The 14239-nt window shown below is 37.0% G+C and overlaps 1 protein-coding gene across 3 annotated transcripts in view; it reads left to right on the top strand.

Moving 5' to 3' along the window:
- The first annotated feature begins 580 nt into the window (after positions 1 to 580).
- The window catches only part of LOC139685672 (leucine-rich repeat protein soc-2 homolog), a 50498-nt gene continuing 36839 nt past the window's right edge, over positions 581 to 14239 (top strand). For 2 of the 3 annotated variants that reach the window (XM_071582644.1, XM_071582642.1), the window contains exons 1-4: positions 581 to 968; positions 1641 to 1914; positions 4158 to 4289; positions 4380 to 4448. In XM_071582644.1, the coding sequence (XP_071438745.1) occupies positions 1678 to 1914; positions 4158 to 4289; positions 4380 to 4448 (438 nt within the window). In that variant the 5' untranslated portion in view covers positions 581 to 968; positions 1641 to 1677. Of the gene's footprint in view, positions 969 to 1414; positions 1463 to 1640; positions 1915 to 4157; positions 4290 to 4379; positions 4449 to 14239 lie in introns of all 3 variants that reach the window. The other variant, XM_071582643.1, reaches the window with a different exon arrangement.

The raw sequence follows: 14239 nt of genomic DNA, 5'->3' as shown, positions 1-14239 counted from the left end.
CCCTTCTGTAGGGAAATTCTGGTTACCGCTCCTTCTACGGGCTAGGATTTAGTTGTCCGATAAATTCTCTAGTCTTAAATCAAAACAATGATGGAATTGAAATTTAAATTATAAATTAAGAGTTACTACGTCAGGAGCTGATAACGCCACGGGCTGGAAAACATAATGTGAGGTTGCAATCGTAAATAAAATTCATACATAATTCACGTTAGTGGAAATATCTAGAAAGGAAATCGCGATTAATTTCCTCCTATAAAAATGATGGCACGTGGTATAATTCTGGTTCGTAAAATACATTAATCGTTTTTTCCAGTTTTCTCATGGTGGTGTTTGCGTGATAACAAACATAACATAATTATTATCGATGATTGCTCATGAGTATATCGCGAATTCAGTAAAGTCATGCGAAACATTAGCGTTACCAACCCCTCCTAATGAGGTTTATTAAAACCCCTAACTCGAATTCTATCGGGGTGAGGGGTTGACGTCACTTCGCCCGGGAATTGGAGGCTACTACGCATCACAGTCTGCGCAGTTAGACATAGCTCAAGAACGGGTGTCAGACTAGGGGGTTGTGCTGTGTAGAGATGGCGTGAGACGAGTGAGGTTGTACGAAGTAACTGTGAAAGATTTAAGTAACTAATTACAGCCATTGAACACCCAACAGTGATTTTAATGAAAATACGGGTATTTATATGAAACTGGATATTGAATTTGCTGTTATTGGGCCTTAAATACGTTAATAGGAAAGACAGTTGAAATTGTGTACTTAACAAGAAAATAACATAGGTTTCGTGATATTAAGGATTGTGACGTGGAGAAGGAACTGTTATATTTTTACGAATAGTGGTCTAACTTTAGAACAGCGTGGAAGCTTATATTGTTGTAAACATGAATGAAACTGGAATATTTTTTGCCGAAGCTGAGAAACGACTAACCACTTTTCAACTGGAAACAGAGGTTCAATCGTGAGTAAATTATGTAAAAATCTTGAGGAATTACATGAAATTGTGAATCAAAAGAGATCGTCCAGAATTTGTGATTAGCATCCGACGTTCAGTGATAGTCTTATATCTGTCAAGGTTATTTAAAGTGTTGTTTTTCGAGTGAATTATGGAATGTAGCCTGTTATGATTCATGCTGTGGTGATACTTGCTAATTTTCATCGTATGCACATTTCCATTTGTAATTGAATATTGTGATGTATGGGTATGAACGATTGGCGATATGTTTACTTTAGGCCAACTGGCCGCTAGTGTTTACTCTATGTATTAAGCGTACGTAATTTGACATTGCAAAATAGTGGATCAATCTCATATCTGAATCAATAGAATTTAGTATATTCAAGTATTTCCTCGGAATTCTGCGATGTGATACGTACTTCATGGAATGTAATGCTAAGCTCTTGTTTCAGTTGAATGCATATTCTTTGTAACTCAGAGAATTGCTGTTTCATTGAATTGTAAGTACCCTGTGTCTACTATTGAATTTTTGGATGAAATATGGCCACTTCTTCTGAGTGAGTTGTCAGCTTAGCTTACATTTCTCAAAGGTGCAGTGTTTTGTGGTTGTCATCATTCCAAAGAAGTGTTTAGCTGGAAAACAGCTGCCACTGAATCCTACCCTTGGCATCCTTTCAGAGCCTGCTAATCAAAGGGATGCACATGGCGGTGTATCATGAAGAAATCTATCAAGTCCCGTAGTACCGAGAGTAGTGCTGCTGCCGAACGCCTTGCTGATTATAAAGGAGAGGGAAGTGTTAGTTTTGCTGCGAATTTAGGAAGCCCTAGTTCAGGCTCACCAGAAAACGAAGGTTGTCTTAACGTGCCTACAGATATGCCCGAGGCCTCTGATCAAGCTGCTGCCGTAGCTTCGGGGTCGGCGTCGTCCAAAGAAATGAAGGACAATGCGAAGGTAATATTATCTTTCATATGCGTAGCTTCTAAAACTAGAACAATTTTATTTTAAATTATGATCCACTTTACGTCTTTTGGTTGACATAAAATTGATGTTTGTCTGTCAATGAGAAAGGTGCAGCTTTTAAAGAATTATTTGAATTTTGCTGCAGTTTAATTTTTCACTGCCTGTTATTGTGTACTCATGTTTTAAATTTCCCTATACTCTAACGTGAATAAGGTTCACATGTCGACTCATTTCAGTTTGGTTTAATTTCGACTTCATGTTGGAAGTACTTCAGTTGCTAGGTTTGAAGTAGTTTTAATTTGACAGTGTCTTCCTCTCAACCCGAATTTACTCCTTTAAGTAACCGATGATGGTATCTGAAAGGTTTTATTAGTTTTTAGTTGCTAAAATTGCTGAGGTCTTGCCATTTTGAACCTAGTGAAACTTAGCCCTTATTACGCCAACTTATAAGTTCAAATGTGCTGAGGAGCCTACAGTAGCTTCATGGAACTTTTGGGAGTGTAACGATATGCCTACCATAATCTGAATGGGACAAATACGGTAATAGGTGACTGATGATCAGTTAGAATGAAAAGGGACATATGCTTGCAAAATGAGACTGTTTTTGTGGAGAAAAATACAATTGTCATAACAAATTAAAATACCTGTGGATTTCACAAAGAAGCAATTTTATTATGTTTATGTATGCATAATTATTTTGAGAAGTATACTGTGTAAATACTTGTTATGTCAATGAAATAAGTTTTCATTACCTTTGTTATTTTTTTATATTACCTCCTCATATGCATTGTTATGAAAATTCGTGTGTATTTTAGGTTCAAGAGTTTATTTTTACCTTATTAAATTTGTGGAGAATTATTACTGTGCATTGTGTTGGCTGGACTTTTTGAATTCCTTGCTTGCATAATTAAGATTGTTCCTGTTAGTCTAAAAACTAGTTATTTTATGTGAATACCAGATATCTCGTGTTGCTTTGTACCAGTTCCCTGGCATTCAGAATTCTGTCATATGTATTGACTTTGAAGGTTTATGTTAATATATTTAGGCATTTTCAGGGTATAATGGGGTTAAAATTAATTTAGGCTGCCAGATTTATATATCCTTTAAAGAGCTGCTAGGTGTTTAATGCGTATCATAGAAATGTAACAAGTATTTTTGTGATACTCATCAAAAACTAATAAGTTTTGAGGCCTTCAGAGCTGTATGAAATACAGCCATTAGTTGATGCTGCAGGACAGATTGAGTTAAAGACACTCATTAGTCATATGTCCCAACTAGTGCCCCATGAGCATTTCAAGTTAGATTTTTAATTGCATTGGATATATGGTGGATGTTTGAATGTAATTATGCCCAGTAGCCTATGAGGTTATCCAGGTTCATTTGATTAGTCTGAGTGTGACCTTTTGAGCCTTATTTGCTTGAAATTCTGGGTGTCTGAGATATGATGAATGAGCAGACCATCTAGTTCCCAGTCCAGTTCTCAACTGCATTATTGGTGTGCAGCTTAAACACCTGTTCACTATTGGATGAGTTGTCATAGCTTTTGAACCCCCAGGCTATTTATCAGTGGCTCATGAGGACCTTAAGCAGTACGCAGGCATGATAATGTGAGACTGGGGTAATGCAACTGATTGCATAGTAGATTGAATGCTCAGGCGTCTGGTCTGAGAGCTTTGGCCGAGGGGAATTACACCTTGTTTTACTTCAGTTTTGTCGTCCAGGCTGACATATAAACATTGCTGTCTCCCATAGTAGCTAAATGGAAGTGGTTTGAGTCAATGAATCTTGCTTGGTTTCTGTGTAAAAATTTTATTTTTAGTCCTGGTAAGCCTCTTGTTTAAATATTGTGGAGGTGGGAGGGGTTGCAAAAATATTCTATGAGGGAGGGAATGAATTTATGTGTAACTTATATCATGTCTCTAACATGTACAGGTTATTTGTGCCCACTTTTACCTCTCTTTATATATTTTATGATAACCTTTCACATTTGTTGACCATTTCTATTAGTATGCCAGTATGGTCTCATGCATGCAATGGATTTCACTTGAAAATACCCTCCACCTGGGCTCATATCATTAATTGGTACTGATGTTTTTTCATGTTCCATTAATGCACTTTAAAAGCTCTATTACAGTTTAAAAGTTCATTCGTAGACTTAGTCTGATGCTGGTTATTACATAGAGGCATGATGTTTGAAAAGTTGTTGATTTTTGTGCTTTGATCTTTCATTCAAGGAGAAGAAATTGTCCTCTGGGTCTCTGGGAGGAGGAGATGGTGCTAGACCAAAAGTTGTGACTGTAAAACACCCCGAGTCCAACAAGCCCAAGCCCACTGTAAAAAAGAACAAACCTATTCAAGCTGATCTGGTAATTTAGTAACATTAGTGTTGTGCTTCCATACAATTTGCATTATAAAATAATTATTTCATTCTTCATCACTTAAATTTTCTTTTATAGGATGTGGCCAAGGAGTTCTTAAGGTGCAAGGATGATGCAGCTTTACGACTGGATCTTAGCAAATCAAGCGTGAGTTTTTAAAAGGCATTGATTTCTTGTTGGTCATCCTCTTTTCTTTTCTTTTTGTCAGTTGAAACCTGTAAATGAAATTATTAGTTACAGGTGTGAATAAGTGCTAATTCTTTAAGAAATTTTTGTGTTTTTGTTTTATTAGCAATCTTAATAGAGCATAGGAGAGGAAGTTTATTATTGGCCTTCTCCTTATTGCTTTTATCATTGTGCATTGGAAATCAAGCTTCACAAATGCTTTGTTGTGTACAAATTATACCACAATTAGTTGAAAAATAGGCTAGTTTATACAATTATCACAGCTTTTCAGTGAAATAAACTTTAAACTAGTATAATTCTGCATTCTTTTATTTTGGCTGTTTAAATAGTTTAGTTTATTGTTTATTAGTGTGTAGGCTGTGGTTGACAGCTGTTACTACATATGCCGACATATGGTCTGTCTGTCCCTCAGATGGGAATGGGTAAATGTGTGCTTGGTCAGATCATGATTCAATTAGGGAGAGAGGGGGGATTAGGGGCCCAGGTGATGCTGATCAAGAGATAGAAAGAATTTGTGACATTTGTTGTTCTTAACCATCATAGTGTCACCTACTGTTTTGAGTGATGCTGGCGAAAATGCTAAGGGTATTTTAGTAAAATGTAATACCTAAGCAAAAAATATATTGTGAAGCTAATTTTAAAATTATCAACTGTAGTTTTTTTATTTGACCAAAATTCAGTACTTTCCGTTTGTACAATTTTTTCAATCATTTGAACTATACATCTAATTCTATCAATATTATAATCATAAGCAATGTATTTTTGGCAAAAATAAATTTTTAGTACAAACCATCATTCATTATTTTAATATTTCTAATCAAACTACTAATTTTATGAGTGGTTTACTGAAAACAATGCAGTAAAGTTTTTAAGAACCTACTCTAAAACTAGAAAATGTTAGTTTTCGTAAGCCTATGCATATTGTGATTGCCGGGAAAAGTCTGATTGGAAAAGCTCTTTGCGACATAAAGTTCAGTATTTTTCAAGACAGTTGTAGCACTTGTAGTGAATGAAAATACTCCATGAACATATTTCCCACCTTAAATGCAAACTGTTTGATATGATTCTTTTTTGCCATATTACCGCTGTAAAAAAACACATTTTTCTTTCTTGCCTGGAAGGCAACGGGATCGGAATGGTGTGCTGGCTAACGTACTGGCTCCCAACCCATAAGGCCCAGGTTCGAATCCTGGAGATGGCAGATTTTTTCACTGGTATCCTTATCCTTGCTTAAGGTGCCTTGTGGAGAGCACTTTAAGTGAGTATGCCATCCATCAGATGGGAAGTTATTCTGCGGACCCCTTGGTGCATTTTGTTAAGGGTAACATAATGTCAACAGTGAATTACTCTCGACCCTTCTGCCATTTGCATACATTCCTAATGGTGCAAATGACCACAGCTGTTGGTCATCTCCCTTAATGACTGCTTCTACCACTGGAAGGCACTTCAATCCAGGTAGTGATCCTCCTGCTTGTTGTGATACCTGACTCCATTCCCAAATCACTCTTTACCCCAAATCCTTGATGATGCTGGATGTGAACTGAAGCCATGTTATCATTTGACAGAATTCTCCATGCACGATAAATTAATTGAGCTCTATGCGAGCAGTCTTTTTCCAAAATTATAGGCTATAGCTATTTTTTCAAATAGGAATACACTGATCTGACCCATGTAGCTATTGTATAAATATATTATTTGTGGCCTTGTTTTTTTTGCCCTCGTAACTTCTTGTATTTGTGTTTATTTATAGCTCTTGCTTTTGTGGAAAGCAAAAGCAGAGGATTCTTTTGAATCTTTTTTTTTCTCTTTCCTTAAAAAACAACCTCACCGCTTGTCTAGTATTTCTTTTCCTGAAAATAAGATTTTCTTTCAGTTTATTTGGATTGTTCTTTTAATTTTGTTGCAGAATTTCAGTCTAATAAGTCTGATTTTTGTGAAACTTACTTACCTAGTCTATGCTAGTAAAACAGACATCCATGATCAAATGAAACTTTGGAAATAATTTTCTAATGCAAAGGTTTTTTCCAAACACAAAACTTAATCCATGCTCCTTTATGCTATTTTTGTCTTCTTTTATTTTTCCCGCTGTGCTAACAATAGGAAGCCAGGCATTAATTCACAAAGGAATCAGAAACCATCCAGAACTGTATTCCCCATTTGTGAGGATGTTAATAGGGCAGATACTGAAGCAACTTGGAGTCAATTTTAGTTCCAACTAATGTTGCATCAATGCTGAAATGTTTGTGGAGTATATAATGATGGCAGGAAAATGATTTACATGGTCAATAATAGAATGAAATTTCGCAGCAGGGTCATAATTTACATGATCAAGTGGAAAGAGCTTGTCAATGTTCATGATTTCAAAACTATTCCCTATTAGTTGGAAACAATTCTGTGAAATCATCCTACCAAACCATGGTATGGCATAAAAATTGTTTTCCTAGTAGGAAAAGACGGCCTTTATATAATCCACATTTTTAATAAAATAGCGATGACACTGCTTGTCATTGTCGCCTCCTTGATTTTGGAGACAACAATGCTTGGGCAGGTTGATACTGCAGAGTATATCTGTTTATTTTCTGAATAAATGAAGCACATAGTGTGGGAGTGAAGAACAATAACACCAGAATATTGACATAATTGAAGGGTGAGTTTTCCCAATGTCCCAGCCTTCGGAACTAAACCCCAATAATCTGAACAGCATTGGTCATGTTACTACTCTCATTGTCTTCATTTGATTACTTCTATAATTATCGGTTTCTTCTTTGGCACTATAATGCCACTGTCGTCAGAATCAGTATTCAACTGATTTTTGTGCATTTTCACTCTTTTAGTTATCTTCATCTTAGCATTCGTTTTTTTCACTGAGGGATAACGAGTAATTGATCAAGTCTTCATCCAGGTATGCTTTCATTGCACCTTCATTTGCCATTTCAGGGAACTAAAAGACAATCTTCAGAAAGAGGTAGTATACAGTCTTACAACAACTAAAGTCACTTATTCAAAACCTTGCTATGCTTAGCCTTTTGTAAAGGAAAAACCGGCATGAGTCATTTCTTCTGACTAGGGTTCAACTCATGGTATAAACAGAATCTCTCTCTAGCATTGGACTGTTGATGTAGTCTATCTATGAAGCTGACATAACCACATCAGAATCAGGGCAATTTAACAAAAATTAGTACAAAGTAGTATTAGAATCTGCTTCCTGTCACTAAGGTCTATGCTATCATTTCTCAAAGTGTATGGTATCCTCCACCAATTTATGGTCTCTAGGACAAAGAGGTAATGTCATGAGTTTATTAAATAGGGCAAAGTATTAGGAATTTATTGTGACCCACTAAACTTCAGAGTGATATCAAGGAAGTACAATTTGGACTGGTTTTCCCGACATATGTACAAATATGTTATGTTTTTGTTAATAAAACTGGTAAAAATATTGATAAAAAATGAGGAAAAGGTCTTATAAATTAGAGTAGCAACTCTTTTGCAAGGATAAAAACATGTCTTCCATAGCCAAAATTTAATTAAATGTTGTGATTTTGATTGTAGTCTTCTCAAATGCTGATAGTGGCACTTCTTGCCCATGAACTGAAAGCCTCTGTTATTGGCCTGTGGTACTAAGAAGGTGAAGATGCTGCTGCTACCAATTATACAGTGTGGCGTTTGATTTGTTATTCTCTTGACCTGTTGGGCTTGGTAGGATGAAGGTTTGAAGACCACCATTTGCAGATATGCTGAAAGAGCTCCCATCTGTGGCATTGTTACTGTGGGTAAGGAGGGAAATATGTCAGGGTCAAACAGGAGAATCTCAACTGTCTGTCTGATGCTGGGATTGAGGAACTGGGTTTGTCTTTCAGGGACTTCTTCTTTGTCATTTGCATAGGAGTTGCAGTCACACTGGAGAGGGGGTACTCTTGCTGCTGCCTAACCGAAGGGGAGATGGAATATTGCATCTGCTCACACTGATACTGATTTTTGCTGATCAGATTATATGCCCTTGGGGCTGCGGTATTTTGTCTGCTTGACAAATCAACATTTACATCAAGGCCAGGGAGCGAGCAAAAGAGTCTTCCTTAGCAGGTGACAAAACTCTGGCCGTATCATCATCCTAAAGAGGGGGTGTGTGAGAAGATCCCTGGATGACATTCATGGGTATATTAAAAATGAAGAGGAGAGTTCTTTGGGGTTTCAAATTTCACTTGGCTTATGGTTACAATTCATCACCAGAAGTCAAAAAATACTCTTTAATATATCAAGTGAATCAAAATAATAAAATTCATCTTGGATGGTGTAATGTGCACATAAAATTACTAGCCACCTCATTTTGTCAATTCACTCTTCTTGTGGCATTATCGGTGGCATATTCATCGCAGTTAAAAGTATGTTTGATCAGGTATTAAGTAAGCACTTCAAAAATTCTTGCTTGCTCATGGATTTATTTGTTTTACAAATCAATAATGATTGCTCAATACACATCTTGCACTATTTGCACTTTACTTTGTTTCTGAATGGGACATGAGGGTAGTTCGATGTTTCCAGAAATTTTAGTTTTTTCTAATTCATCATAGCCCTTTTTCATCACTGATTGGATATCATTTTTAGCCTTGTTATGGCTGGTAATAGCATCCATTCCATTATGATGGACTTTTTGTCTTCATTTAGAGGTGGCAATTGGGATAAGGATGTCTTGTTTTACTCTTGCACATGAAATGGTGTCCATGTCAAGAGTACTGCATTTACTGCTCTTTGATCTGTCACTTATAAGAAGTTTTGCCTTCAGGGTCATCTCATAATGTAGTGGTGCTGGGCTAAACTTCTGGCCTGTAGCAGTTTTTTGGTGGATGAAATTTATTTTAAGTTGCTCTGCTGAGGTGAAGGCAGGGAGCATCATTCTGGTTCTGTATATTGACCCACCTCATTGCTGAGCTTTAGTGTCTTCTAATCCATTGACTTAGTAATGCCGTGGTTCTGAATGCAAAGTTCTGATTGAAAGAACTTCTGGATCCTCTGGCATCTTTTCTCAAATGACTTAGTAGTGTTGCCAGCTGTTGTGAGCTTGGCTCCTGGTATTTTGGGTTTGGTAATGGTGCATCTCACTCTTGGTCATTGCTTAGCAAGGGCTGCAAGATCCTGCCATTATTAAGATGTTTAAGGCATTCATGGCAGTTTATTTCACTAACATGGCTAATAAAATACTGTCATCAGGGTCACAGTGGATAATCCTGGGTTCTTAGTTATTCTGAGATTGATGGGTTGGGTCATCCTTTTGGAACATGTATGTACTTGGACCTTGGAGGGGGGGCTTGTAATCACTGGACTAGATGTACTTCAGTTGCTTTCTAATCATAAGATAAGTCAGGGATTCATTATGCTTCTATTTTCCCCTGCCTCCATAATAACTTGCTCTGATCACAAATTGTTTTGTATGCTCCTGGGGTGAGGTTTGGTTGCGTGGTGCAACAATCAACATTTTGATGAGAGGTAAAATTTTTGGATCACACAAAGAACCATGATCTGCATTCATGCTGTGGTGTAATTGGATTCATAGTATACGGAATCTGATGAGATAGGGTTCATATTGTGTGCATAAGTTATTCCTAAAACAGAAACCCATGTAGATGCTCTTCCTCACTTGGATGGGTTCTTATTACAATAAATTTTTACATTAAACTTTTTGATGTATGAGAAATTGAGGAGATAATGGCTTATTGTTATTATGAACTTGCTCGCTACCCCACATATTGTCCTTTTTCCCCTTTGATAGAGCATTGTGTTGTAGTGTTGCCAAAAATAGGCGTGGATGCTTGTGAGATGGGTCCAAGCATTAAAATTTAAAGAATAAATCCCCTTATCTTTCCATGAACACTATTCCAAGAGAGAATTTTATCAGCTGATTGCACCTAAATAAAGAGTAGACGTAGAAGGTGGAAATAGAATAGGGCTTATGCATTGCTGATGCAGTGGAACCTAATAATACAAGCAAAATCTGTTCCATGATCTTTTTTGTAAAGCAAAATACTTATTTAGTGAAAAAACTTGTTTGCTTATAAATTAATGTAAAATACAATACTGCATTTCTTGCAAAAAACAATTATGTACAAGGTTTATTCAATGAATATTATGAATGCATTGAATTTGATGGTTTGAGGCTCTACTTTGTGAAAATTCATGATCACTGAATAAATAAAGTTGGTATTTTTTCACAAAAGCTTTATAATACTACGGGTTTCGACACATAGGCAACATCATCAGGTATAAAATCATCCATGGCCAGGAACTTTATGTATATATTTTTTAGGATCGTGGATCACATTCACCTTTTCTTCTATTGCAGAATGAAGCACCCAGGAATTCGAACTCAATTCGTAAAAGTAAAAAAGAAGCAAAATAAATTAATTATTAATGACACGAACCTAGTTCCTAGAGGCAATTGTTTTCACCAATGCTTCAAAATTTGGTAAAAATGCAACTCAGAATTAAATATTTTTATGGTATCCACCACCACTGCGTAATTAGGACGATGCCTCGTACGCATGGTGTGACGCAAAAGTTTCCTGTGACCTCCACATCCCATTGAGCCTGCTGTTTTGGACTTAACACGTCTTGAAGGCTCTTGGAGTTTCTGAATGGTAAACAAGCAGGAGTTTGATTTTCAAATCACCACTCGCATTTGTGCAAAATAGCAGCATGAAATGACCTTCAGTGCCTTGTGGTCAATGCATTCTCTTCTACTTTTATATGCAAAAATATTGGATTGCTTCGGCATCTTCTTCCTGAAGAGAACCGTCTCGTCACAATGATAAACATGTTGTGCCAGGGCGCTCTAAAAATTTTGAAGTTTCTTGAAGTCACTGATGCAATTCTCTACTGCTTTGACTCGGAGATTGTTGCTTCACCATGCCTCACAAAGTCATAGATCAAAGGGTTCTTCTTATTAACTTCTTGAACCACGCACGGCTGCTCTTAAATACTTTTTTGGCCCTTGATAATCCTGACATCGTATTAATAAGGCCGGCGAAATCACTTTCCCCTTCTCAGTCATTATATTCTCATTAATGGTGTCAATCAAATTGCAATTCCTTTTTGTTAATGCATATGAGAAGCAGCCTTTCAACCTCATTGAGAATACATAATGCTTTGTAGGTACTCTTTTCACTCTATTTGAAGCATCTATCTCCTTAGTCTCGTCTGTGTCAGCCATGTTCACTCCTTGTTCCCAATTTTCAAAAATTTTACTTTTCATTTCTACTGCTATTTTTATTTTCTTATGGCTTTCTTCTAATGGATTTTTCTTCAGAGTCAATTTTAAAATATTAACAAAATATTTAACATTGCACAAAAACATCACTAATATTTTTGGAAAATATGTGATCACTATTCATGCTAGTGGTACAAGTGCTAGAGACAAATTGCATTAGCAGGTGCACAATGAATCCAGGAATTCCCCTCATCACTAATTATGCGAGAAGTTGCTCATTAAACATTTCATTTTCAGGACCAATATTTTTGCACATCATGCGGATTACTCACTGTGCGAGATGCTCGTTAAGCAAGGTTCCACTCTACTACCATTATTCCACCAGAATTCATTGCTCCCTAAACATTGGTATGGTTGCAAGCAGGCATTGCATGTTTGAAGTTCCATTCATGAGAAAAGGCTAACAAAAACATTCTCCTCTTCAGTAGTATCCCTTATTACTCTCTCATTTTTCTCTCTCTTATGGTGCCTGGGTTCATCAAATTCCTACTTTAACTAAGTAGATTTACTGTTGTTTGTAATGAATATCTGTTCAGTCCTTAGAAAAATGTTAGAAGACCTAAGATGGGAGGAGAGTAAAAGCTTTTACACTTTTTAATGTAAACAAAAAAATAATTTAGATTTGTTCAAGTTTATTTTTCATTGGTATGTTATACCCTGTTAGTTCAAAGTTGGAAATCATCAAGGCTTTCAGTTTTGCAATTCTGCGTTTATGTCTGAGAGTATGCAAAGTATGAAGTTTTCCATGTGCGATTACACTTTCTTGTCAGAATGGGATTGTATACATAAGTGATCAGGCATTGAAATACTCACCTATTATGTATTGTATTATTAGAGTATTAATATATTGGTGGAGGTATGAATACAGTGGAACCTCGTGCAATAAGCATAATTTGTTCCTGAATCATTCTCATAAAGCTCAACACTTGTTTGGTAAAACAATAAATAAATATTTAATAATTTTCCTGTATAAATTAATGAAAAATTTGTTTATGCATTCACTGTGGAAAAAAATGTCAAGGTTTGTTCAAAGGCAATGATATATCCTGACCCCTAAAACATACTTTTTCACACCAAAATGTGCTCTGAAATTAGTCTGCATCTCCTTGGCTGCGAGTACTCAGATATAACTTCTCCTATTAGTGCAAGCCCATTAATGAAATAAATGTAGTATTAAGTACATTTTCCTGCATCATGCATAGAATATGGTTGCCTTTACTACAAATTTTGATGATGTCTCTGTTTTGAGTCATTATTATTATTATTAGGTAATCTACCGGTTAAGGTAGGTTTTTGGATGGACGTAATTACTAATTAAATAATTTGTGGCCCCTAGCAAAACACAACATCCTACTCTACATCAGGTCCCTCTTCAGCTCTGAGTACTTTCTTCCTCCCTTCATCCCGTCCAACATCCCTATCCTTTTCCTTCCCTTTCCTCGTTTGCCTAACATTCTCCCCTCTATTACAGTCTTCAACATCCCACTGCCGGTCAATACCCCCTTCATCCACTTTTCCTGCCTCCATAGGATTGCTCCCAACAAACCCCTGTCTTCGCCCTCCATATCAAGTACTTCCTCATTTGTTTTCTTCTCTGTCCATTTTACCTTCTCCATTCTTCTCCACACCCACATTTCAAAAGCCTCCAGTCTACGTCTATCCTCCTGCTTCAATGACCACGTTTCCGCTCCGTACATAGCTACGCTCCATATCAAAGTTTTTACGAGTCTTTTCTTAGCATCCTTACTCAACGTCCCCGTCATTAACTCCCTCCTTCTTGTGAAAGCCTCTTTGCCTAGCGCAGTTCTTCTCCTTACGTCCTTACTACTTTGACCGTGTTGGTCCAAAACACTACCGAGATACGTGCACTGTTCTACCTGCTCTAGTTTTTGCCCTCCTATTTTAATGCTAAGCTTAGCCTTTTTCTTTCTAGAAAATCGCATAACCTTTGTTTCATTAATACTGATTCTCATCCCATACCTGTCGCACTGAATTTCCAATTCACTAAGCAATGCTTGCAGCCCCTTGGCTGACTGACAAACTGAAGCTTGGTCATCAGCAAACCTAACTGATTTTACGAATTCCCCGCCCACCTTCATTCCTACCTCCAGTTCTTCCCATGCCTCTTTAATCATTTCCTCTGCATACAGGTTGAACAGCAATGGTGATAATGGGCAACCCTGCCTTACACCTCTTCCTCACACTGCCCAACCGGACTCCCCGTTCCCCACTCATACCTGAGCAGTCTGAGACATGTACAGGTTGCGGATTAGCCTCCTTTCCCTCCAATCTATTCCTATTTTCTGCAATATACTCATTAGTTTTTCCCAATTCACTCTATCAAACGCTTTTTCGAAATCTACGAAACAGGCAAATACCTCCTGGTTGTGTTCTATATTCCTCTCGATTAATAATCTCATTACAGCAATGGCATCACGCGTACCTCTCCCCTTCCTAAACCCAAACTGATCATCCCCTAAGTAATTTTGAGTCA

This window comes from Hetaerina americana, unplaced genomic scaffold, assembly GCF_022747635.1.
Source record: "Hetaerina americana unplaced genomic scaffold, ioHetAmer1.1.p SCAF_12, whole genome shotgun sequence".
Taxonomy (NCBI): Eukaryota; Metazoa; Arthropoda; class Insecta; order Odonata; family Calopterygidae; genus Hetaerina; species Hetaerina americana.
This window is presented reverse-complemented; position numbering and strand designations above follow the sequence as displayed.